At 49.8% G+C, this 23,949-nt stretch overlaps 4 protein-coding genes across 4 annotated transcripts; 1 reads left to right on the top strand and 3 right to left on the bottom strand.

Moving 5' to 3' along the window:
• Positions 1-62: 62 nt before the first annotated feature.
• On the bottom strand, positions 63-4,254 carry C1QBP (complement C1q binding protein). The gene is made up of 6 exons (XM_027882150.1): positions 4,017-4,254; positions 3,216-3,366; positions 2,778-2,865; positions 2,102-2,197; positions 1,148-1,270; positions 63-496 (listed from the first exon to the last, which is right to left on the bottom strand). The coding sequence occupies exons 1-6, from the start codon at positions 4,252-4,254 to the stop codon at positions 347-349; spliced, it is 846 nt and encodes a 281-aa protein (XP_027737951.1). The 3' UTR covers positions 63-346.
• Positions 4,255-5,388: 1,134 nt separating this feature from the next.
• Positions 5,389-15,462, bottom strand: DHX33 (DEAH-box helicase 33). Its single transcript, XM_027882130.1, has 12 exons — positions 15,314-15,462; positions 14,280-14,440; positions 12,962-13,189; positions 11,874-12,044; positions 11,045-11,230; positions 10,272-10,383; positions 9,707-9,866; positions 9,217-9,305; positions 8,808-8,935; positions 8,046-8,249; positions 7,352-7,438; positions 5,389-5,886 (listed from the first exon to the last, which is right to left on the bottom strand). The coding sequence occupies exons 3-12, from the start codon at positions 13,118-13,120 to the stop codon at positions 5,578-5,580; spliced, it is 1,605 nt and encodes a 534-aa protein (XP_027737931.1). The 5' UTR covers positions 13,121-13,189; positions 14,280-14,440; positions 15,314-15,462; the 3' UTR covers positions 5,389-5,577.
• A 1,234-nt stretch (positions 15,463-16,696) lies between these two features.
• DERL2 (derlin 2) lies at positions 16,697-20,977 on the bottom strand. Its single transcript, XM_027882131.1, has 7 exons — positions 20,866-20,977; positions 20,342-20,407; positions 19,998-20,071; positions 19,484-19,577; positions 18,873-19,068; positions 18,241-18,331; positions 16,697-17,557 (listed from the first exon to the last, which is right to left on the bottom strand). The coding sequence occupies exons 1-7, from the start codon at positions 20,956-20,958 to the stop codon at positions 17,452-17,454; spliced, it is 720 nt and encodes a 239-aa protein (XP_027737932.1). The 5' UTR covers positions 20,959-20,977; the 3' UTR covers positions 16,697-17,451.
• A 278-nt stretch (positions 20,978-21,255) lies between these two features.
• On the top strand, positions 21,256-23,229 carry MIS12 (MIS12, kinetochore complex component). The gene has a single exon (XM_027882080.1). The coding sequence runs from the start codon at positions 21,483-21,485 to the stop codon at positions 22,113-22,115; it is 633 nt and encodes a 210-aa protein (XP_027737881.1). The 5' UTR covers positions 21,256-21,482; the 3' UTR covers positions 22,116-23,229.
• The last annotated feature ends 720 nt before the right edge of the window (positions 23,230-23,949 follow it).

The raw sequence follows: 23,949 nt of genomic DNA, 5'->3' as shown, positions 1-23,949 counted from the left end.
AAGTTTGCAGCTGACAAACACACTGGCATCACTTTCATGGCAGGGAAGAAGAGAAACCACCCTTTTCAGTGATATGTTGAACAGTTTTTATTCTTCACATCCATTCTTAATTGTACAAAACCCACCACGCAGGGCAAGGCAATTCCAGACTGTGACGTCAGTGAACTTGATCTGGGCTGCAACATAAATACAAATCCCCAAATACAAGTGAGAATCCTCGTTCTCCCATTCTCCAAATTCCAACTTACTTACTCTCTGCATCCACTGTGAAGATACATTTGGGCTTTGCTGGATGAAGCAGCACTGTGGAATACCCACACTTGGAAGGGAAGTTTCCTATCCTACCCTACTGGCATTTGACAAAGCTTTTAAGGTCTTCAAGGAATTTAATGTACTCCTGGTGCTCCAGTGCAGTGCTGAGCTCTATTAACTCGTCAGCAAATGTGTTGTCCACTCCTCTGTCAGCCAGGAAATCCATCAAGTGATCATAGAGAGCCTGCAAGCAAGAACAGGAAACTTCCTTAACAGAGGGCACCTGGATGAGGGGCTGCTTTTAAAATGTCCCTGAGATGTTCTAGAGCACAGCAAGCAATTTTAACACGAGTGCTTCCCAGAGAGATCCACTCTAGGAATATAAAGTTTGAACTATATGACAGACAGCCACAAACTAAAAATTTAAGCTTCTGAAAGCCTGGCATTGGGAACGTAACAAGCAAATACCAGAGTCTTGGGGATATTAATTTTTAGTGTTACAACTAACAACACACCTGGAAAACCACGACACAATGTGGCTTATCAGAAACCGCCCCGGGGATGCCTTTATCTACACATGGTATCTGATAAGCTACATTGTTAAACAAATATAAGTCAAACATGTCATCAAAAGATGCTGACTGAGTGTCAAAGCATCTCCAGTGTTGAAATCAGCCTATAAATCCGGGAACAGAAGGAAATCCACATGTCTGTGTCTGGAATGTCACCGGCACTGCACGGCTGTGGGACCAGGTAAAAACTCCCCAGTCTGCAGCAGAACCTCCCATGGAAAACTGGGCAGAGCAGGGAAATCCTTCTCTCAGACATCCACTTTCACTCCCAGCTCAGGAGGCAGGGGACAGAGTTCCCTCTGTAGCCTGCTGGCAGCACCTACCCAGTCCAGGGAATCCGTGTTGAGGGTGTAGTTGGTGTCCTTCCAGTCGGACTCTCCGGTGGGCTGGAAGCTGACCTCCCGAATGGTGAAAATATCGCTCTCCTCCTCCCCTTCGTGCCCAATCTGGAACAGGAAAAGGGATGCAAGACATACAATGAGCTCCAATTACTGGGCACGCTCAGCCAACCCCATCCCGAGGCTGGGAATGCTGCAGGCAAACCCCCAGGGCCAGACAAGCTGTGCCTCTCCCCTCTCCACTCGTGCCTGGGAGGACAGGCACAGACACGCAGGAGAACACGGGGAATTTCCCTGAGCTCCTGCTGCCAGAAGCGACCAGATGTAAATCAGCAGCCTGAATTTCACAAACAAATTAAAACCTCTGTGGTTCTAAATCTGTCTTCCCACTGATGCCTGTCTCACCCCTGTCAGCTAGGACTGGCTGCAGAAATACCTGTTAATATTTACAAAGCAAACCACGAAGTTCAGTGTGAACATTTTATTTTCTCCCCAGCTTTTGTTTAATCCCCACCTCTCCTTGTGACACCTCACAGCACTGAGACTGGCGAGCTACTGACACAGAGTATTAAATCTCCTGTTTTGGCCATTCCTGCTCACCCCTCCCAAGCTGCCATGATTTCAGCCCTGCCTCCCTGCTCCAACATAATTCAATAAACAGCCCAACAAGCAGCTGATCAGAAACAACAGGGCAGGATGTGAGGAATGCCATGGAACATCTCCTCTCCAAACACTGTTCTTGCAAACATAAAGCCTTTTTCTTTGGGGGGTTTAAACCCCCCCCCCCCCAGAGATAAGAGGAGAGTGCATACTGTGCAAATTCAGAAAAGCAAGAGACTACAAAGAACACTTAGACCCCAAGAGGGGCACAGCTACACCATGGTCAGGCAGGAAATGTGAGCAAGTCCCAGCCCAGAGGTGACACACAGTGATACCCACCTCATCTTCGGGGTAATGGCAGTCAAGAACAAGGGTCTGCTTTGTGTCATCCTTTATTACTTCCACAACAAAGTTTGGAGTTGATGTAAGTTCAGGCTAAAAAAGAGAACAGTTGAATCAGCACTGGAACCTGAAGAGCTGATGCAATCACAGCACAATCACACAGCCCATCCAGCAGAGATTATTCCCTCGTGCCTTCCACTATCCCAGGTTGCTCCAATCCCTGTCCAACCCTCCTTGGATACTTCCAGGGATGGGGCAGCCACAGCTTCTCTGGACAACCTGTGCCAGGGCCTCACCATCCTCACAGGGAAGAATTTCTTCCCAATATCCCATCTAACCCTGCCCTCTGGCAGTTAAAAGCCTTCATCCTGTTGCTCCATCCCATGTCCAAAGTCCTCCTCCAGCTCCCCTGTAGTCCCTTTAGGCACTGGAAGGTACTAGAAGGTTTCAGAGCATCTCAAATTTCTCCTTGTAAAAATGGAGATGCTTCTCACCCTGCTCTGACTTCCTGCAGCAGAGAGGAAGGTCACAGCCAAGTGACACGCAGGCCTGAAAAACCTGCTTAAAGCTCCCAAATATCAACTGAGGAGGGCAAAATGCCTCAACACCTTGAGGGAAAGATTCCAACTCCCCTCTGACCCCTTCACTGAAGGGCACATCAAGGTTAAGTTACCTCCTGCTCATCAGGTTTCTGCCCTTCTTGTGTGTCGTCTTCAGCCGAGGGTGGGATGCTGTTATTGATGTTGAATGTAACCGTTATCCTTCAGAAAGAAACACAAACACTTAGTTTGAACAAAAAAAACCCCACCCACCAGAGTGGGCATTTGAAGCTTTTGCTCAGAATTCACAGGGCGTGAGCAAAGGCAGGTAAAGACACACCCAGGAGAAGCTGCTCCCTCCAAGTGCTCTCATAAACCTCCTCCAGCTTTTACCGAATTGTTATTTTTAACACAGGAAGACTCAGCGAAACTTTGTAACACAAAATACAAACTGGTGGGGGAAAAAAATGCCCTTGGCCCCAAGTGGCAAAATGAAAGGGCCTCTGCATCACCCACTGTGGGGCAGGAGAACCCCAGGCACGGGGAATGGGCCATTCCCAAATCCCACTCACTTTTCCCCGGCGATCTTCCGCACCAGCCTGGCCTCCGTGCCGTGGACCTCCAGCTCCCAACCCCCGGAGACCTTGGGCAGGGACTTGTGCTTCTGGATCTTCTTCTCCTCCTGGATCTCATCCGTCAGGAACTGCGCGAAGGCTTTGTCTCCTGGCAGGGAAAGAAAAGGATATTAGGGGAAAGGGGGGATTTGGGAAAGAAGGAGTTGGGAAAGGAGGGTTAGGGAAAGGGAGGGTAAGGACAATTAGAGAAAGGGGTGTTAGGGCAAGGGGGTTTAAAAAAAAGGGGGGAGGGGGAGTTAAGGAAAAGCGGGAAGCTAGGGAAAGGGAGGTTAATAAAAGGGTGAGGATAAGGAAAGGGGGTTGAGGAAAAGGTTGAGGGAAGTTAGGGAGAGGGGAGCTTAGGGAAAATTGGGGCTTAGTGAAAGGGGCGTTGGGAAAAAGGAAGTTAGGGAAAAAGGGGGGTAGAAAAGGGGGGACTAGGGAAGGAGAGGGTAGAGATTGGGGGAGGGAAGGCAAAGGTGGAAGTAGGGAAAGAAGGGGTCAGGGTAAAGAGGGGTCAGGAAATCGGGGGGTTAAGGGAAACCGAGAGTTAGGGAAAGAGGGAATGGGCTTCGGGAAAGGGGCTGTAGGGGAAAGAGGAAGGGGTAGGCAAAGCCCCCCCCAGCCCCACGTGCTGCCCGCGCTGTTGGAGGAGAAGGGGGGGGCGTGCACGTGTCCGCCCCGCGCCCTCCCAAGGGCGGCAGCTCCGTCCCCCCCGCAGCCCTCCCCGCTCACCCTCGGTGTGCAGCCCCCGCTCACCCTCGGTGTGCAGCCCCCCGCAGCCGCAGGACACGCGGCCGGCCGAGCCCCGCCGCGGGCGGAGCAGCGCGGTGCGCCCCGCGCCGCCGCCCAGCTGCCACAGCGAGCGCGCCGGGGCGGGCGCGGCCAGCGGTGCGGGCAGGAGGGCGCGGGGCAGCGCGGCCCAGAGGCGCCGGCGGGGCGCGGGCAGCGGAGGGCGCAGCGCGGACACGGCGCGCAGGGAGCGGGCGAGCAGCATCGTGCGGGGCGCGGAGCGGAGGGGAGCGGAGCGGACACCCCGCCCCGGAACCGCCCCGGCCTTCCGGCCCCGGCGGGCACCGCGCGGCGCTGGGAACGCAGGTTCGAGTCCCGGCCCCGGCAGGAAGCGGCGGGACAGCACATTCCTGGGGTACCGTTCCAATGGAAGGGGCTGGGATTGAGCACGGAGAGAGGGAGCGGCCGTCACTCCGGTGGAAACGCAGAGGGAGCTTTAGGGATGTAGGAAACATGCATAGGCTTCATCTCAGATATGATCCCACTCCTCTATTTTTAATATTATATATTAAAAAATATATATATTAATATATATATGTGTGTAGGTATATTTATATATATGTGTATATTATATTTAGACATATTTTATATATTTCTCTATAGTTATGTGTATATATTATATATGTGTGCATATATGTACATATATTTGTACATATTTATATATTTATTTATATTTATGTATATATGTGTGTGCATATGTCTCTATAAGTATACATATTTATACATGTTTTATGTATTTCTATATATTTACAGGAATATACTTATATATGAATAGTCATATATATATATACTCGAATAATCATAGATATGAATATATAGAGATATATATCGAATATATAGAGATTATATGAACTGTCAGTGTTCAGGCCAGACTGTGCCAGCCGCCTCAGAAAAAAGAAAAATAAATGTTTGGGGGGGGTTGTTTTTGCTCCTTTAGCAATGAATATTTTAGAGGGAAGGCTGACCAAGGCAATGTTTCCTGGCCTAAACTGTTCCCTTTGTCCAAAGGCTGTAGAGAAGCACAGAAGGCCCACTTGGTGCTGTCTGCAAGGCTGGAGCAGGAGAGCAGCGACGCCACCACATCCCACCCCAGCAAAGGACTGGAATGTTTAACTCCCAGCTGCACCCAGGGGTTTGAACACTGCACCTGTGATGGCAGAGTCCATCCTGCACACAGAGCACAGAGTCACTGACCCACAGCCACCTCCCTTTAACCCCACACTGCTGAGGATGAACAAGTTTCCTCAGAACTGAAACCAGCAGGGCTGGTCCCTGAGTACCCCATCAGGGTTTGTTCATCCACACACCTTTTGTATCTCACAAAACCAACACAGCAGGATTCGGACTCTTGCAATAACTTCTTTATCCTGCAGGAAAAAACAAAAATATAAATCCATCCTGAATAAATACACTTAAATTGCCCCGCCTAAACAAAACGCGCCCATCTGTAAATTCACTAAAAAGTACAAAAATAAGTCTTTTAAGGCAAAGCTGAAAGCCCTGAGCCTGCTGGCTGCAGAGCCAGGGGTCAGTCCTTGGCTGTCCGGAGCTTCCTGCGGAAGTAGTCGGGAGCGGCCTCGTAGAGCCAGTCGGCATCCACCAGGCACAGGTCCCGCATGTAGCAGCGGTTGGTGCGGAGCAGCCCGTTGAACACCACGCAGGAGGGCCGGCAGTGGAACAGCACCGAGGAGGGGTGGATGGCCACGGCCTGGTGCGAGTCCAGCGTGCGGTAGGTGCCGTCCGGCTGCAGCTCCGCCGCGTTCATGAACAGGCTGTGGGCCAGGCAGCGCCGCACGCTCCCCGTGTCCGAGCGGGACGACTCCAGAGGAACCGACAGCTGCTCGGAGAGACGCAGTGACACCAAAATCACGGATTCTTTTACTTATTTCATCATTTGCTTTAGAGTAGGGGTCTCTTGAGGGTCTCTGGGGCACAGTCCTTCCTCAAATTATCCTTTTCTGGTCACAGGCCTCAAAAAACCCTGTTTTTTTCCCCTTGAATGCAGCCCAGAATGCTCTGTGGTCTGGCCAAGATAGACAGAACCACAGAACAGGCCAAGCTGGAAGGGACCCACAAGAATCATCATATTCAACCCTCAACCCTGAACAGGACCATCCCCAAGAGTCCCCATGTGCCCTAGAGGATCATCCAAACACTCTTGGAGCTCTGGCAGCCTTGGGGCTGTGCCCACTGCCCTGGGGAGCCTGTTCAGTGCCAACCACCCTCTGTGGGAAGAGCCTTTTCCTAAATCCAACCTAACCCTGCCACAACTTCAGGCCATTCCCTGGGGTCCTGTACACTGTTCACCCCAGAGCAGAGCTCAGGGCCTGCCCCTCCTCTGCCCCTGATAAGGAAGTTATAGACTGTGACACCTTCTTATCAGCCTTGTTCAGGCTCAAGACCTTAAGATACCGACTTGCACGCTGGGGTGTGGGATTACAGGACTAAGCACTGTCTTGTTAAAGCTAAAGGAATCCACAAGACCAAAGCACAATTTGTTACAATTAGAGATTTTCCCAACAACAGGAGTGAGCAAGCACAGCCCCACTTCAGTGGGCTCTGAGATCAGGCAAGCATTGTGTCAGAAATCCTGCTGCCACCAAAAATCAGGAAACAAACCCTCCAACCAGTTTGCTAGGTCAGAAAGCCAACATTATTAATGGTGCTGGCTGCATGGGGACAGGTCCACAAAGCATGCACACCCAGCAACCTAAACCACCTGGTTAAATTCATGAAACTAATATATACTCATCACATTCTTATTACTTATTTATTACATTTCCTGAATAGCACATATATGCTAATTATTTCTGCAAACTTATTTAGATATTTGGATATGAGTAGGGGTTTTCTGAGGGTCTTCAGTGGTCATTTGTGAACATCCCATTCCCTAAATTTCCCTTTAACGGACCCAGATCTGATGAATCTTCTTTCTTTGAGAGAATCTCATATGTCATAATACACCTCTCTTATCTTTTTGCTCTGCCACAGAACCCTTGTTTTCAAAACTCAGACATCTGCTAGTACATATTAAAATATTTTAAAAAATTTGTACTCTCCCTGAGAAGCTGTCCCAGAGCTCCCCGTGTCTCTTCACCTCTCCTTGACCCATTACGCCCCTGCAGCTCTCAGATTTTGGGATGCAACTCCACAGTCAGAAGCTTTACCTGACTATTCCTGGAAGACTGAAAACAAACCCACATTTTCTTACTCCCGGGATTTGCTGCACAGGGACATCAGTTTGGGGACAAGCAGGGAAATATCAACAGGTGAAACAGAAGCACAGCAAGTCAACAAATTACCTTTACACAAATGTCCCTGAGCTGAGCTCTGACTTCTGCCATCAGCCTCATGTTCCTGCCGTTGATGAAGTTCTCTTTGCACCATCCCTGCAGTGGAGACACCAGGAATTAGAAAGGGACATTTCTTCACCCCAACAGCATGACAGCCATGAAAAGCAGGATCCCCCCATACAATCTGTCATATTTCTACCCCTGATTAGTCCCCTCTGTTTAGATTCCCTCCCACAGTGCTAAGGAACAGCAAATCAGGTCAGAGTGACCGATGCTGCAAGGAATGGGGTACACCAACCCACAGACCCACAAATCAAACTGAGGAGCTGACAGGGCAGGATAAATCCAAATCTGCTCATAGGTATGCTCAGTATTTTGCAGTTAATTCTGTCACAGAGCATATCTAGGTATTTATCAAGTCTCAACACTCTTTCTCCTGTTTCCAGCTGGAACCAGGGAAGGAAGAGGGAAGGAACCTGGCTCTGATTACAGAAAGGGCCTCACAAAGCTTTCTGTAGGAACCTCTGGCACTTGAACAGCTTCCTCCAGTTCCCCAGCTGTAAAGGATGAGTCCTCTTTCCTCACAGCTTTGGGGGATGCCTGTTGCTCCAGCCAGGGAGGATGCAGGTCTCCGTCTGTCCTGTGCCCAAAGCTCCTCGCCCCCACGAGCCCAGACAGCACCGGTACCCTCAGAGCATCCCACCTTGTGCCCATTGACACTCTTGAAGGCCCTGTACACGTTGAGCAGGGTCAGATGATCCCCCTCACTGGAGATGAATTTCTTCCTGACAGCTTGCACTTCATCCCTCTGGGCAGGGGGGTTGTGGAGGACGCTGTCCACCGACAGCAGCGACACGATGCTCAGGATCTCCTCGGCACAGTGGAACTTGGGGGACAGGAGGATGGCCTGCAAAGCACACCACACAACTCATTCTGGGTCGACCAAATTCACTTCAGATGGGCAGACTTCTCTCCTCCCTGGCAAGCCAGGAACTTTATCAAACACTGCTCAGGACAATTCCATAAACATCTGGAACTAGGGATAACTGTAAATCCTTCTATTGGCCCACTAAGAATCTTTAATAGCAGCTGCCATGCTCTTTCCTGAGACTGGTCAGTGCATATTCAGTACAAACACGGTGACTGAAATCAACTACAGTAGCAGATACCTCATGGACCTGCTAAACAACCCTGGAAATTGCAAGGAATTTCACCACCTTTCAGCTTCAGAGATGCCAGAGAAAAGAAATTCTCTTTCAAAAAACCTCCCCGAATTAAACAACAAATGACAAGCAAACCAACACGAGGGCTGTAAATAATGTGCATTAATGTACAGCAAATACACCAGTACAGCTCCAGACACCTCAAATTCCACACCTTGTTGAAGGAGTTTGAAAGAGAAATGCCAAAAGTACTGAGATGAGTACATGAGATAAACATCAGCTGATTTGTCTGCAGTTTTTACCTTAGAGAACTTTGGATCCAGAGGAAAAGCTGCCATTTGCTTTCCCAGCAGGGTCAGGACAAGCTGCCCTTCCTTTTGTGTCACAGCTCCCAGCAGGTCTAGCTGATCAATCGCTGCTTGAATGGCATCTGCCAGAACAAGGACATTGGAGCTGTGAGGCTCTTGCCTCTCCCTGATGGATGGGAGGGATCACCTGGTACCACCACTGCCTCCTCCCCTGGCCAGAGGGACAAGCACTTTCCATTTAGAGAAATCAGAGTCAAAAAATGTGATTTATCCTCCTCTACCCAGGAGAACAAGCACTCTTTCCAATTTGCCCTGGCAGTGAAGACACACCTTTTTGTTCTTTGTGATTCAAAACTGCTCCCTGCTCTTTTTTACCCCTAAGGCTGCCTTTGTAACCGCTTACCAGGAGATGGTTTGGACATGAAATCAAAGGTGAGAACGTTGGGAATTTTCAGGGCCAGGAGATGAAGCACCACACTGGCCAAGTTACACCTGCAGAGACAGAAAAAACAACTGGGATGGTTCTCTTCTTTTTAGGTTTTAATTCTTTTTTAATTTTATTTCCCTATTAGCTGAGGAAGAGTCATCAGGTCTGTGCTGCAACTTGACAGAGACTAGTCTGCTGCTGCTGCTGATCCTACTTCCTAAATCAGGAAGAGGTGAGTCCAAGATTTGGAGGACAGTCAATAGAACTATTGCCTTGTGTGTCTGGAGACTCAGTGCCCATCTGTCCACCCTGAGCAAACAATTCCTAGATGTTCTGCTTAGTCTCCACACTTCATTTTTCTTAAAAGTCACCCAGACAGCCCCTAGATCCAGTTTTGCTGCTCAGTTCTGCGCACAGCCCCGGCTGTGGGAGTGCAGCAAAGGGGTGTGGCACGTTCTGTCCTCACCTCTGGATCTCAGGTGTTGTCATTTCATCAAACTTCTCAAAGTCCTCCTCTGTGTAGAGCCTGTAGCAGATGCCACTTTCCTGCCGCCCTGCTCTCCCCGTGCGCTGCCAGGCCTGGGCCTTCGACACCTGCTGCACTGCCAGCACCTCCAGACCGGTGTCTGTGCATGCAAAAGCATCACTTCAGTCAATGCACAGCTTGGGAAAACGTGGAGGATTAATAATAAAGATTTTGCCACCCAAATACTGCTCAGAGTTTGCTTGGTTTAGCTTCTGAAATACAGCAAATTATCCCGCGCTGTGGCCGCGAAGAGAAGATTCGTATTTGACGGATTTTTACCCCCACGTGGCTGATAATAATAAAAAACAACAACCAACCAACCAAAACAAAAAAAAACACAAAAGAAAACAAAAAAACCAACCACCAAACCCCACCCCCAAAACTTGTGATATTAATTCAGACAGCGCAGAGGGTGTTTGAAATCAGCTCTCAGTGGGGCTCACGGCCTCCAGGAACTTGTACAAACCCAAACCCAGTCTTTGTGCTGTTCCTCAGAATTCCTCACCAGGGCTGTACTTCTTGGCTTTGACCATTCCTGTGTCCACCACGAATTTTATCCCCGAAATGGTGATGGAGGTTTCTGCAATGTTGGTGGAGAGGATCACTTTGCGACAGCCCTGCAGGGAAGGACAAGTTAAACCCAGCCCAAAGCCACCTCAGAGTAGCTGCAACAAAGAAATGCTGCTGCTTTTGGCCAGTGTAGGCCAAGCCTACCTATCCCTGCAGCGCATTGTGCTTGCTCTGCCAGCTCTCATAAATTAAAATAATCTCCATTTTCAGATCGGTTTCCAAAACATGTGCTTACGCTTGCAACAAAACCCACTACCAGAACAGCTATTATCAATATATCTTGCAAGGATTTTGGTTTCATTTCTGGCACAACATCTGTATTATTTATCTGCTGAGTAGGCACAAGAGCTCGAGGTAGCAGAATTCCCTTTTCTTACAGCCCTGACAAAGGTGCCCAGGTTTTCAGCTTAGTATTTCCCCCATTAACTGCTGCAGCTTTTTGTGATATGGACCCATTTCCTATGAAACGGGTCAAATTTTGATTCCTCTGCCCTTTTCACTCCCTCTAATCCTTCCTTTTTTTCATGATCAGATGCATCTGTTAATACCATCGCTGTCTTACATCACACTGGACCCATTCAGCCCAAAGTCAGTGGACAGCAGGGACTATTACTGTCAGCACAGATTGCTCTAACTCCTTAAATTCCATGTTTTTTCCACCCAGGCAAGCAAATAAACTGCCTCTGTTCACCCACCACATTCCCTCACCTCAGGGGTGGGTTTAAAGGCACGGAGTTGCTGAGGGTGGGGCAGAGAAGCATAAAGAGGCAACACCATCATCAGTGGGCAGCCCTCCGGGAGATGCTTGGAAATGTCTCGGCAGGTTTTGGTCATTGCTTCGATTTCTTCCTGACCAGTCAGGAAAACCAGGATGTCCTGACACGCAGGTGCTTCCTGGAGCCAGAGGAGAAAGCAAGTTAGGAGGGTTTGGGTAGGGAAGGAGAACTGAGATGATAATGAGATGTGGGCCTGGCAGCAAGTCAGCAAAGCAGGTAAGGCAGAAAGAAAAGACACCCATGTGGTGCCAGGCAGGCAACACAGAATCATGAGCTGGGAGGGACACATCAGGATCACCAAATCCAACTCCTGCCCCTGTGCAGGACAACCCAAGAATCACACCACGTGCCTGACAGCTTTGTCCAAACAGCCTGAATTCCCAGTGGAATCACCAGAGGTGAAGAGTAAATCACATTTTGTGGGAGTGAGTCCTAACAGGATGGAGGAATTGCTGTGTCATGAAATAACTGTCCAGGACAGGCAGGGAGAATCAGCAAACACCTAGATCCAGAGCACTCAGGTGAGAACAATGTTCAGGTATTAGGTATGAAACAACATCAGAGAGCTTTGCTTAGCACTCTCCTTTCAGCTCCAGCCCTGATATACAGGTCCCAAAATCCCAACAGCAGCAGCATCTTCAAAGCATTAAATGCAGTTTAATTAAATGACAACCCCCCTGGCAGGCAGGTAGTCAAACATCCTGGCACAAAATGCCAGTCCCTGGTCCCAGAGAGAAACACACCTGGTGAGATCACTGTACCTGGTGGATCTGGAAGATGGATACCAGTGCTGCCTGGATGTAGTCACTCTGAGGCTCCTTGGTGTAAAAGATCTCAATGGGATGCTGTCTGCCTTCCAAATAGATGACAGGAGCTCCATTGAAGTACTGGGAGAACAGGTCAACATCCATCGTGGCTGACATGATGATCACCTTCAACGGGAGCACAGGATGGGTTAGCACTGCAGTCTCCATCCAGCTGGACACTGGTAAGTCAGGACTAGTCAAAAGTCACCTTCTGGATCCTGAGATCCATGCTCGGAACAGTTAAAAGGTCACAGAGTTTGGGACAGAAGAGGGTGATCTCCCCTTGCTAATGCCATCAGCTCTTTAACACAAGCATAACATGTTGGCGTGATATGAGTGAAGATGTGTGAAAATTATTTTCTGACATTGAAAAGAGAGCTGAGTACCCAAAACACAACACATCTTCCACCCTGTGCATGGGGGAGGGAAGCAGGAATGTTTTCCAAGGTTGTAAGAGCCCAGCAGACAAATCCACTCAAATCCCACACTCCAGTGTTGCCCAAAGGACCCTGGTTTGCATTTGTGCTCGTCACTCAACAGGATCAGGAGAGGAGCCCATGAAGGTCTGCAACGAGCCACGAAGCTGGGCTGGGCAATGGTGTGTGGAACAGACTGTGTGAGGACCCTGCCAGGCCCTACAGCAACCCCAACATGCTCTCACACAAACCCATGACACGTCCAAGCAAACGTGCAATGTCCTTGCCAGGAGTGCCCATACCCCACAGCTGTCCCATCAGCCAGAGCTCCCAGAGGGCTCTCAGCAGCAGCACCAAAACCTCCCCAACACCAGGTCTAGTCTAGAGCTCACACCCAAGGGGCTTTGACCAAAAACCAGCGACATGGAGGTGACCAGGTACCTTGTTCAGGTGCCATATCAGGCCCACACATCATCAGTCGGACACCCTCAACTATTCAGATTTAAAAGGACTTTTCAGGAACAGAGAAATGGTCAAGGCTCAAATTCCAAACACCGTGGAAGGTGCTCAGAGCACTCAGAGCCCAAGCCCCACTGTTCCCTTCACTGCCACCCCAGCTGCACACACTTTGAGCGGCTTCAGGCCCCGTTCCTTCCGTTTCCTTTGGGCAGCTTTCACCACTCCAAAGAGCACATCCGTGTGGACTGTCCTTTCGTGGGCCTCATCCAGGATGACCACGCTGTACTTCTGCAGCAGAGGGTCCCCGATGGCCTCCCGGAGCAGCATCCCATCCGTCAGGAAGCGGATCCTGGTCTCAGCAGACGTGCAGTCGTCGAAGCGCACGGTGTAGCCGACCTGTGGGAGAGACCTCGGAGGGCTTACAGGGAGCACCAAGCCTTGCCCTTCCCACTGCCACTGTGCCACAGGGAAGGGCTGCAGAGCCCCCTGCTCGCTGCCTGGAGGCCCTGGGAGGCAGAGCAGTGTATTTGCTGTCTGTGAGCTCTTAATCTTGCCAGTATAATAACCTACCCAAAGGATGCTCCCAGCTGGCTTCTCCCCAACTAGAACTACATCACAAACACTCCAAGTGTCAGAGAATCACAGAATATGCTAAAACAACCTACCCCACGTTCACCTAATTAATCTATTCATCTCTAGATAAAGTAACTATTTCTTTTCCTTCCTCCTCTGCTACAGGAGACTCCGTGGTCTCTGAAGGTTTTATGTAAGGGAATTCTTTCCACTCCACTTTTTTCTCACAGATTCCCAGACCTGCACAGACTCAGCACTTTGCTCTCCTTGACAGTGACTTTTGATACAGGGAGCAATGGAAGAGAGCACAGGGGGTTTTGTTCTATTCATTAAGCAGTATTTTTTCAACTGAAAGAACACAGATAATAACCAAAAAGTAATAATCAAGAAGTAAAATACCACAGAGACAGACCATGCCTCTCTTTGAGCAGGTAGAACCATTTTTCTCCATTCATTTAATTACAGAATTAGAGAATGTCCTGAGTTGAAAGGGACCCACAAGGATCATCCAGTCCAACTCCTGTCCCTGCACAGACACCCCAGCAATCCCACCCTGTGCCTGAGAGCGTTGTCCAAACATTCCTTGAGCTCTGGCAGCCTTAGGGCTGTGCCCAGTGCCCTGGGGAGCCTGTTCAGTGCCCCCACCACCCTCTGGGGGAAGAACCTTTTCCTGAGATCCAACCTGACCCTGCCCTGACATCAGCTCCAGCCATTCTCTGGGTCCTGTCACTGCTCACAGAGAGCAGGGATTGGAGCTGCCCCTTGTGAGGAAGCTGCAGATCCCAATGAGTCTCCCCTCAGTCTCCTCTTCTCCGGCTGGACAAGCTTTTCTCTCCCATCAAGCCCTGATTTGGCCCCATCCACGCTGCAGCACTAAACCAACTCTCTGAAGTCAATCTGCAAACCAACCTACCAGCTTCCCCAGCTCTGTCCTCTTCTCCTCTGCCACTCTGGCAGCCAGGGTGACAGCTGCCACTCTGCGGGGCTGGGTCACAGCAATGAGGCCGGGATGGCCAATTCCCACCTCGTACAGGTACTGAGGGAGCTGAGTGGTCTTCCCTGAGCCCGTTTCTCCTAAGGAACAACAAGGGAATGTTTGGTTTTTTTCCCCCTTTTATAGCATCATCAAATGAAAGGCTGTGACTCACGTTTTCATGTTTACTTTTAACTCTAATTCAGGAGGGGGAGGCTGAAGGCAGGAAGAGAAAGGCACACCACAAAGCAGTGGCAGGTCAGAGACAGCACCCAGCACCCTCCTCTTGCTGCTCCTGCAAAACTCCTTCCACTCCAGTGCTTTCCAGACACACTCTGGGTTAGAAACATATTCCAGTTTGTCTGGAGATGAAATGTCTGTGACAGGGCCAAGGTGAAAAACATGCAGAGCAAGGACAGACACTGATTTGGGTTATGCACAAATCTACACACACTGGGAAGTTTCTCAGCAAAGCTGGAAGTAAATTAAAGCCAAGCTTTGGTCACAACAGCAAGAAGGGAGCGCAGGCTTGAGGCTCTTAGAGGAGCTTTCAGGGCACCAACAGCCACCAAGTGTTTCCCTGCACCTGCCTGAAATCAGAGATGGCCCCTCAAGCCCAGGGAAATGTCTTCTCCACCCACACAGCACCAGCAAACAACACAAACATCACTCCATTCTCCCTCAGGGGTAGTTCCAACACCACTGGCATGAGAAATTCAGAAGGCTGGCACCAAGCAGAGAACACAGCCCACAGCCAAACTGTGGGCACTGCAGCTGCAGGCTGGGGAAAGCACAAGTGGGCACAGAGAAAGCATAATAAGTCAGTGAAAACCCCTGGAAATATAGATGAGGAGACACTTCTGAAGAGCAGAGTTTTGCCATCTGGCTTTGACCAAACTCCATAAAAACGAAGTCCCCGGCTGCCTCAACCAGCCGAGGCTCACGAATAAGAGTATTACTCGTTCCCCACTCACCGATGAGGACGGCGCTGTCGAGGCGGCGGAGCCGGGCCAGCAGCGGGCCCCGGGCGGCGGCGATGGGCAGCGAGCGGCGCTGCACGTGGGCGGGCGGTGTGTGGCCCTGGGGCTGCGCCGCCTTGAAGCGCTTGGCCGGCGGCCCCTCACGGTCCCGGGCCGGCGGCCTCTCCCGGTCCGGAGCCATCGCCCCGCTCCCTTCCCGGGGCTCTCCCGGCGCTCCGACCGGGCCCGTCCCGTCGGGGCCACTCTCCACAGCTTCCGGGGCGCCGACGTGACGTCATCGCGCCGACGCGGAGCACCATGGGAGTTGTAGTCCTTGCACGCCCACAGCGCCGCCATTTGCAGCGCTCCAGAGTCCCGGGGCCCCTCGGGAAAAAAACCCTTCGGGACCCACGGGGGAAAAAAAAAAAAAAAAGAAGAGACTTCGGGACCTTCGGCCCCCAAACGGCTGCTAAATCCATCTCAAACAGGCAAAGAGCCGCCTGCAGGCGGTGCCTTACAGAGGGCAAGGTCGTGACAATCCGATTCCTGACTTGTCCCAGGAATAAGCTACTTGTCCCAGTAATACCCCTACAAAGGGGTTCTTAAACATTGAACTAAAAATAAGAAAAAATAATAATAAGGTTTTCATCTAATTCCTATCTCATAAGCTATGCCAAAGCAACACTGGCCAAAACACTTTAACTCTGTACAAGTACTAAAAGCCAGCTCTGTAAACAACCAACAACCCCCCCAAAAAACCAGTCCAAAAACCCCATCCATTAGAACCACTCCCCAAAACTCCCTTAGGTTCTTATAAACTTTAACAGATAAAAATGCAAATGGTCTCACCCATTTTGTTATCAGGCTCTAACACACTGCTTGTGGACAAAGCATTTCCCCTGAGGTTCCCATACATTCATGCCCTGGGCTGTGAACAAGTTAAAACCCACAGCCAGTTTTTAAAAACTACAAAATCTGAGAATAAATGAGATAATCACACATGTCAGGGACAAGCCTATTCTCCAACATTTAGGAGGAAGATGCAGCTTCAATCCTTTTTTTCTATCTAGTATGATATAATCAACAGAAACCTACCCAGACCAGTCCATACAATTTAGCAACAATTGAGCTCCAAATTCCTTACGTGGCTCCTCAGAGATATTTATAATCAAGACAACTTTAAGCTAAATCCCACTCAGTGTCACCGGCCTGCAGTGGACAAATGTCCCACCCCAAACTTCATACACAGACCCCGCATTTTACATCCCGAGCAGACAATCCTGTTTCCTGGAAAAGCCTTCCACTGACCCTGCCCCTTCAAGGACTTGCTTTTCCCAGCCTCTGCTTTTTCACCTGCCGCCTCAAGACCGGGGGATTATACAAAGGATTAACCAAAAATTATCCACAAGACATTTTATTCAACTCGTCATCCGAGATACTCCAAGCAGTTCTGGCTCCAGACAAGTTGTGCTTCCCCAGCGCTGCAGGTCATTTAATACCTGTGAGCAGTGGGCTCGTGTGGGGGTGGATTTTGGAGACCCACCAGTCAGACTCAAACCTGGGCACCTGAAAAGCCACCGAAATGCCATCTTGGCCTGCAGAACATTCCAGAAACCCAAGTGGCAGAGGGGAAAAGCTGCGTGTTGTATTCCTTATGATTCAAAGATGACTGGAGACAACAGCACCTCAGATAAAAAAACCTTTTGCCATTGAAAGAGTGACTTAGACTTTCAACCATCTTGTAGTTGTTTTATCCAAGAATAAAAAAGCGAGTTAAAACCCAAAAAGTTGGGTTTGTCCCCTGTAAAGTTTCCCAGAGAGTTTCATGTATCAAATAACTTGAAAAAAATGCTTTAGAAATCACTTTGAACAAGTACTCGTGGTCTTATTAACTGAAGCTGACAGGAAACGGTTTCCAGTTTTAAATTTTTGGCTCCACTGGATTAGATTACGTCCAGCACAACAAATTCCCCGACTGGGAAGGACGCTGGAATTGTCTTGGATGAGACTGCCATTTCATAAAGTGCTTGTCTTCAAAACCATAGAGCTGTCAGAAAGTGTCCTTTCTGTGGTGGGGCAGGAAGGTGCCCCCGTGGGCCCTGCCCCGGGCCGGTCTGTCCCAGGGCTGGTGGGATTTTGGCACAGGCACCGATTTACCCTCCGAGCCGTTGACCTTCTCCCCACGCAAATCCTCCCGGCCGCTCCTCTGGCAAGGGGTTGTAATTAGGATCCTCCTCTGGGGTGTCAAATATTGCTTTCCTGGAAAACATAAAAGGTTTTTAAACTTCCCCCTTGAAATGTTTCACAATTAGGACAAAACTGCTCAAATTCTGCATGTGGAAGAGTGTCCTCCCTTGGGAACAGCACTGGGATTTACACCCGAGCCACACTTGCTCTCCAGTTCACTGGGGAGAAGGTTTAGCATTGGGTGTCCAAAACTGAGGAGGTTCTGCTTTTAACTCAGGATATTCTAGGATTCTGTAAAATGATCATCAGAGCCGTTCTGGGAGAGCCTCTGCCCAAGAGGGAACTGAGCAGGAGCAGCACCACTCAACACAATAAACCCTGGAGTTGTTTTCCATAATTCTGAAGTGAGGATGACTTACAGAAAAAACCCAAACTATGAGGTACCTTATATGTTAATACCTCAGTCTGTTCATACCCAGCAGCTTTGGTGCCACCACAGGCAAAGCTCAGCCAGCAAAGCCAAAGGAACCAGAGGGAAAACCCTTTAGCCCTTCTCCCAAATTAGCTAGCACTCACACAAATGCCAGATCCTCCTCCCTTGTTTGGCAACACAAACTCAATAAAAAAATCAGCTACAGATACGCCCCAATTCTGCCTCTGCCCAACTGACCAGAAGCTGATGTGACTGGGTAACACACAGTTTTCCAGACAAGCACTTTTTCCATGTCTGTTCCAAAGCAGACACCAATACTCACAGGACAGATGGTGTTCTCAGGAGCCTCCCACCACCAGGCTGATTGGGAAAGACATCCTCTAAGAAAAAATAAATGTGCCCAACAGCAATGCCTGGCATTAAAACAAAAGTCAAATGGTGATTTTTCAGTATTTCTCCTTCACAACTTCTAACTGCTTCACTAGAGTTTTCAGGAAATTAAAACACACCTTGGTTCTTTCACAGAAAATATTATGATACGGAAATACAAAACTCAAGGAAGCAACCTAACACCAGCTGAAAAGCTTAACTTACAGTATAAAATGTTAATCCAAGGAAAACTGCTTGTCATTACTAAACATACTGATGTTTTGGCTTTATTAGTTGATAAAACAGTAATATAAACTATTTTACTACAGCAGACTGATGCTACAATCAGATGTTGCATCAGCGCTGATTCCAGGCAGTAAAAAGCCAAAGCACCAGAAGCTCTTTCCATCCTTGTGATGGCACAGAAGAGGCTACAATGTTTAGAAATCAGAAAAGCCAGGCATAAACACACCAGATGAACTAACACCAAGTATTAGGGCATTTAACCCTTGGATTTTTCCACATTTGGTGTTTCACCTAAAACATCAGGAGGAGCAGATCCTTGTGCTTTTTGCCACTGCTTACCCAGGAGATCCACAATGATGGAGTTCCCCAAAAGCAGTGAGAAGCCCATCAATACCCAGGGTAGAAATGGGGCTTGGAAGATGAGGAGCCCGAAGAAGTTCATGCGGACGTAGGGATTGCGGCGGCTCCAGACGTACACCAGCATGATGGTGAACGCCTGGCCCAGGAAAACCAGGTTCACAAACAGCCCAAAAAGCTGGCATGGATCGTTAAGGAAACAGTTATGAGGTCAAGCACGAGAGGGAGTTCACAGCTTAGCCTATAATCCCATGTTTTCCACGCAGTTGGTAACTTCACCTTCCCAGGTTTATGTGAATCAAATGCTGGGTGGGGTACCTGCAGCATGAATAACCTCATTAAAGTATAACTTAATTTATCATGGACAAACTGAGCATGATTCCACACCTGAGCAGTCCCCTGAGAACCTCACTTCCATAGTTAAGCAGTAAAAACCAGCAACAACCACCTTAACCAACACTGTTATCCCCTGTACGACAAACAAAATGCATTCATCTAAGAATTAAGATAAAAGATTAAAATCACGGTTTCAGTTCTCACTCACACATCTTTTGCTTTACCAGAGGAGTTTGGAATTGAAACAAAAAGGATACAGTCATTAAAAATCCTCCAAAAAGAAACATAAATACAAAATCTGCCGTCCGACCCCGGAAAGAACCTTCCTCGAGCATGCGGCAGTACCGGTATCTGAGGCCACAGGTCAGGAAAATCTCATGGCAAGTCAGTTTAAAGACAGATCCAAGAGGAGAAGGAATCAATTTTACATCACCTTAAAACTTTTTTATTCGCTTACTGCATCAATCAGCTCTTTTTGGACACCTCAGCAGAGAGGGTGACAAAGAAATTACCCGGTATTTTCGCCTGTACGGCAGCACCAACCTGAAGGTTCAGGTTTGTGCGAGTCTGAACACCACAAAAACAACTGGAAAAATTCCTAGGAAGGAGATCCCGTGGATTCCCAGTCATGGCACCAGTGAGGCTGGCATTGCTGCACTCCAGGGAATTCCATGGTGAGGCAGAACTGAGCCTCTGCCCGTGTCCAGCAACATTCCTGCACTCCGGAGCTCTGCTCGCCCAAGGGAACCCAACCAACGCCACGAAGGATACAAAAAGATCATGTTAAATAAAAAATTAAAGCCAACTGGTCCAAAGAATAAGTAGTTTGTGATTAACCTCCATATCTGGAAATAAGATAAATACAAGGTCTTTAAATATGACAGCTTGTGTTTATTGTCTAAACAGATAAGAGAGTAACAGTGGAACTCAAACCTCCTTTACAGACAACAAATTTAAGACCTGAGCCAGGGTACAGTGATCTGCAGCTTTTCAGTAGCTTTTTGAAAAAGTATATCTCTGATACAAAAAGCCATAACACCCAATTCTGAGAAGACGAGCACTTCCAAACTCCACAGTGTACTTATAAAACCTCCCATGCTTCAGAAAACACTTACTTGAAAGTGCTTAAATATTAACTCGGGGTTGAAATACAGCTGGAAGGGCGTGATAAGTTCTAATTGCTGAAAGAGAGGAGAACATTTCGATGGGATAAATACAATAAAAATAATAGAAAAAAATAAATACACACCCGAACGCCAGTAACCCCTTCCTCTGTGCCAGGAAGAGCCCAACAAGTCCTCCATCAGCACAGTGAGCTCTGTGGCGAGTGGGAACCTCGATACTCCTTCACCCCCTCGCGTTGTTGTTGTTTATTTGCCCTTTGCACCTTCTCGGGGCGGGTATTGGGGATCCCCTCGCTCGTGGGGGCAGTGAGGGGCCCAGACTCGGCTCCCCTTCCCGAGGGCTCCCCTCTCATGGCCCCGAGCGCCCAGAGAACCCCACCCTGCTCCCGCTGCCCCTCACAACCTCCCTCCCGGGCATCCTCCCGCCCTACTCCCTGTGCCCCTCCCCGCCGCTCTCCTCCGCGCCCCGTGAGGCGGCGCGGCCCCCCGGGAAGGGCCCTTGGCCGCGCACTGACCACGGCGGCGGTGGTGAGGACGCAGGCCGTGGTGTAGGCCCGCGTCACGGGCGGCACCTGCAGGTACTCCTGCCGGAACGTCTGGTACGCCATCTTGGCGCCCCCGCCCCGCCCCGCCGCCCTCAGCGCCCAGCATGACGCTCCGAGCCCCTATTGGCCGAACCGCCAGAACCCGCGCTGCCGCTGCGCGCTCCCATTGGCCGGGACGCGGCGCCCCCGCGCTGCCCCGCGTTCCTATTGGTCGAGGCGCCGGAGCCCGCCCGCCGCTCCGCGCCCTCATTGGCGCCGCGCTTTGCCCGCCCGGCAAAGGGTCGGAGCGATCGGTGATTGGGCGGCGCCGGTGCCCGCGCGGGCGCTGATTGGCTGTGGGCAGGGATGCCCTGAGGGGGGAGTTTGAGCGAGGCGGGAAACGGCGGAGGCGGCAGCGCCGGGATCGGGATCGGACACCGGGCACCACACCGGACACCAGGATCAGGGATCGGACACCAGGATCAGGGATCGGACACCGGTCTCCGGTATCGGGCACAGCCTCAGTCTCCAAACCGCGCTCGCTCCGCGGCCCCCGAGCGGCAGGGCCGGCCCCGGTAGCGCCCCGCGGCCCCAGGCTCCCCTCAGCCATGTCGGTGGACCCCATGGCCTACGAGGCGCAGTTCTTCGGGTTCACCCCCCAGACGTGCATGCTGCGCGTCTACATCGCCTTCCAGGACTACCTGTTCGAGATGATGCTGGTGGTGGAGGGCGTGATCCTCAAGAAGCTGGACGCGATCCCCGGCTGCCAGATCAGCCCCTCGCAGATCCGCAAATGCACCGAGAAGTTCCTGCTCTTCATGAAGGACCACTTCGACAAACTCTTCGGCAGGATGGAAGAGGTGCTGCTGCAGCTGGTGCTGAACATCCCCAAGAACGTGCTGCTGCCCGAGGACAAGGTGCAGGAGCAGTACCCCTGCAGCAAGGAGGAATTCCAGGCGCTGCAGGAGGAGCTGCAGCAGCTGCAGCAGCAGTGCAGGGCCGAGGCGGCCGCGGGGGAGGCTCTGAGGGCCGAGCTGGAGGAGCAGAAGGCTGTCATGGGGGAGCTGGAGAAGATCGTGCAGTGTTTTAATGGGCTCGAGAACATCTGCAGGGAGCACGGGACCGGCAACTTCAAGGAGAGCTTTGCCTTCCTGAAACAGAACTCGAAGAGGCTGCAGGATGCGCTGAAAGAGGTCGAGGAGAAGAGCAAAAAAATGGAGCAGGATGAGCAGTTATTGTAATGGAACTGCTGGAAAGGCAACAGAAGTCGTGTAGAGAGCTTGCTAAAATGGTAGAGGCTTGTCTCCCTTACTCCTCTCATCCTGCCAGGAGCTGGACTAAAAGTTGAACCTCCCTAGGGAGGAGATCCTGTAAAATGCAACTCAGAATTGGTGATCTGGAATAAATTTTGGGCTGGATAACCTGGCTGTGGAGGTGCCTTCCTGGCCATTGAACGTTCCCTTTGAACACAACACGGCACGTGCCTGTCTTGAGGATTATAAAAACCAGTCTCATTAAGACTTGCAGGAATGTTTACGTGGGTTTCCAGCCCGATGGCAGTGCAGGTGATGGTGCAGGAGGACATGGGGACTTTTCCAGCTCCCCAAGGAGCTGCCTGGCACTGGCTGTGGTGCCTTTCCCCCTGTTTGAAAAGCCAACAAGTAGGAAGTGCCTGGAGGAGAACGGCACAGGGATGCTGTTGACAAGGCTCTGATGAGATCTGTTGGCATCAAACAGAATTTCAGCCCAGTTTCTGGAATCTCAGGGTTCCTCACCACTCCACATGTGCTTTCAGAGAGGGAATTTGTGTTTCCCTCCACAGGGCAGAAGCCACTGGAGGAAATGAGCACCTACTTGAGCTTATGTTGCTTTACATAGATATTTTGTTGGTTGGGTTTTATTTTTGTTGCCCAGTGTCCTTTTTCACTGAATAGCAAAGGTCCTTTTATTCATATTTGATCAGATTGTCCTGTAACTTTGTTGTGAAGACTGATGAGCTGCAGTTCTTTGAACTCACTTAATGAAGCTGCTTCTCTCTGTCCATAATTCAAAATCCCTGACAATCTGTGCATCCTTCCACAGCAGGATTTTATCTCCTGTTTAATCCCATCATTATATCAGTATTAATTTATACTTTTGAAAGGTTTGAAAGGCATTAAACTTCTGAATAGTTTTGGAGTGACTGCAATAAAAAATGTATTAAAGACATAAAATACACTTTGGAATTCTTTCTTCCCTGACATCTCTGAAGACCTCAGCTCGATAAAACCAGTGTCTTGAGCCATTATTGCCTTGGTGTGGGACTGGGGAACTTGTCAACTCATGCAATAAAAAAATGACTCAGCAGCCACTCCTCAAATCCTCACAGAGGGAATTAATGCCTGATCTTGAGCTCCAGACCTCTGCAGGAATGTTGGGGTATGTGGAAATTATTGTTCAGGGGAGGAAAAAAATAGGGAATAAGGCTAAAATTGACTTGCTTTTTTAGAAAACAACTTATGACATCAAAGTTCCCCAGTGTTCCCTAACCTGAAGAGCAGAAAAATGTGATTAATGCAACATCCGCTGTAGAGAATCTCACTGCAAAATTGTGTCTTTTTCTACCATTACCATCAGTTTTGTTGCCAAATCAAGCAGCTGCTGTCTGTAAATCGCATGGAAATGTGTAGATACTGTTTCATTTAATGCTGACCTGGGCAGTGTAACGTGCAGAAGATCCCACTTGGCAGCAGAGGGCACCAGCAGCCCGGCCCAGGGCTCGGCTCTTTTTCCCTCTCTCTGTAACTTTCCTGGGCGCCGACAATTATCGTGTCTCCTCAGAGGAATCAATTTTTTTTATCCTTAATTAACAGGAGACACTTTTCCTGGGTGTTTCCTGCCAGGAGTGACCACACACGTGCTTGCAGGAAGCTGGATCCTACTGAGTTTGTACCCCCCACTGCTGTATTTTCCCTTAAAAGAGGAATTATTTCCATTTCCACCCTTTCCTCCTCTCCTGACCAGGCAGCTCCCACCACCCTCAGGCAGCAGGTCTGTGGAACCACAGACTCGTTTGGGTTGGAAAAAGCCTCTGGG

This window comes from Empidonax traillii, unplaced genomic scaffold (genome assembly GCF_003031625.1).
Source record: "Empidonax traillii isolate 1590-97213 ecotype Southwest subspecies unplaced genomic scaffold, ASM303162v1 scaffold101:size1699134, whole genome shotgun sequence".
Lineage (NCBI taxonomy): Eukaryota > Metazoa > Chordata > Aves > Passeriformes > Tyrannidae > Empidonax > Empidonax traillii.
Note: the sequence above shows the minus strand (reverse complement) of the source record. Positions and strands in the feature narration are given on the sequence as shown.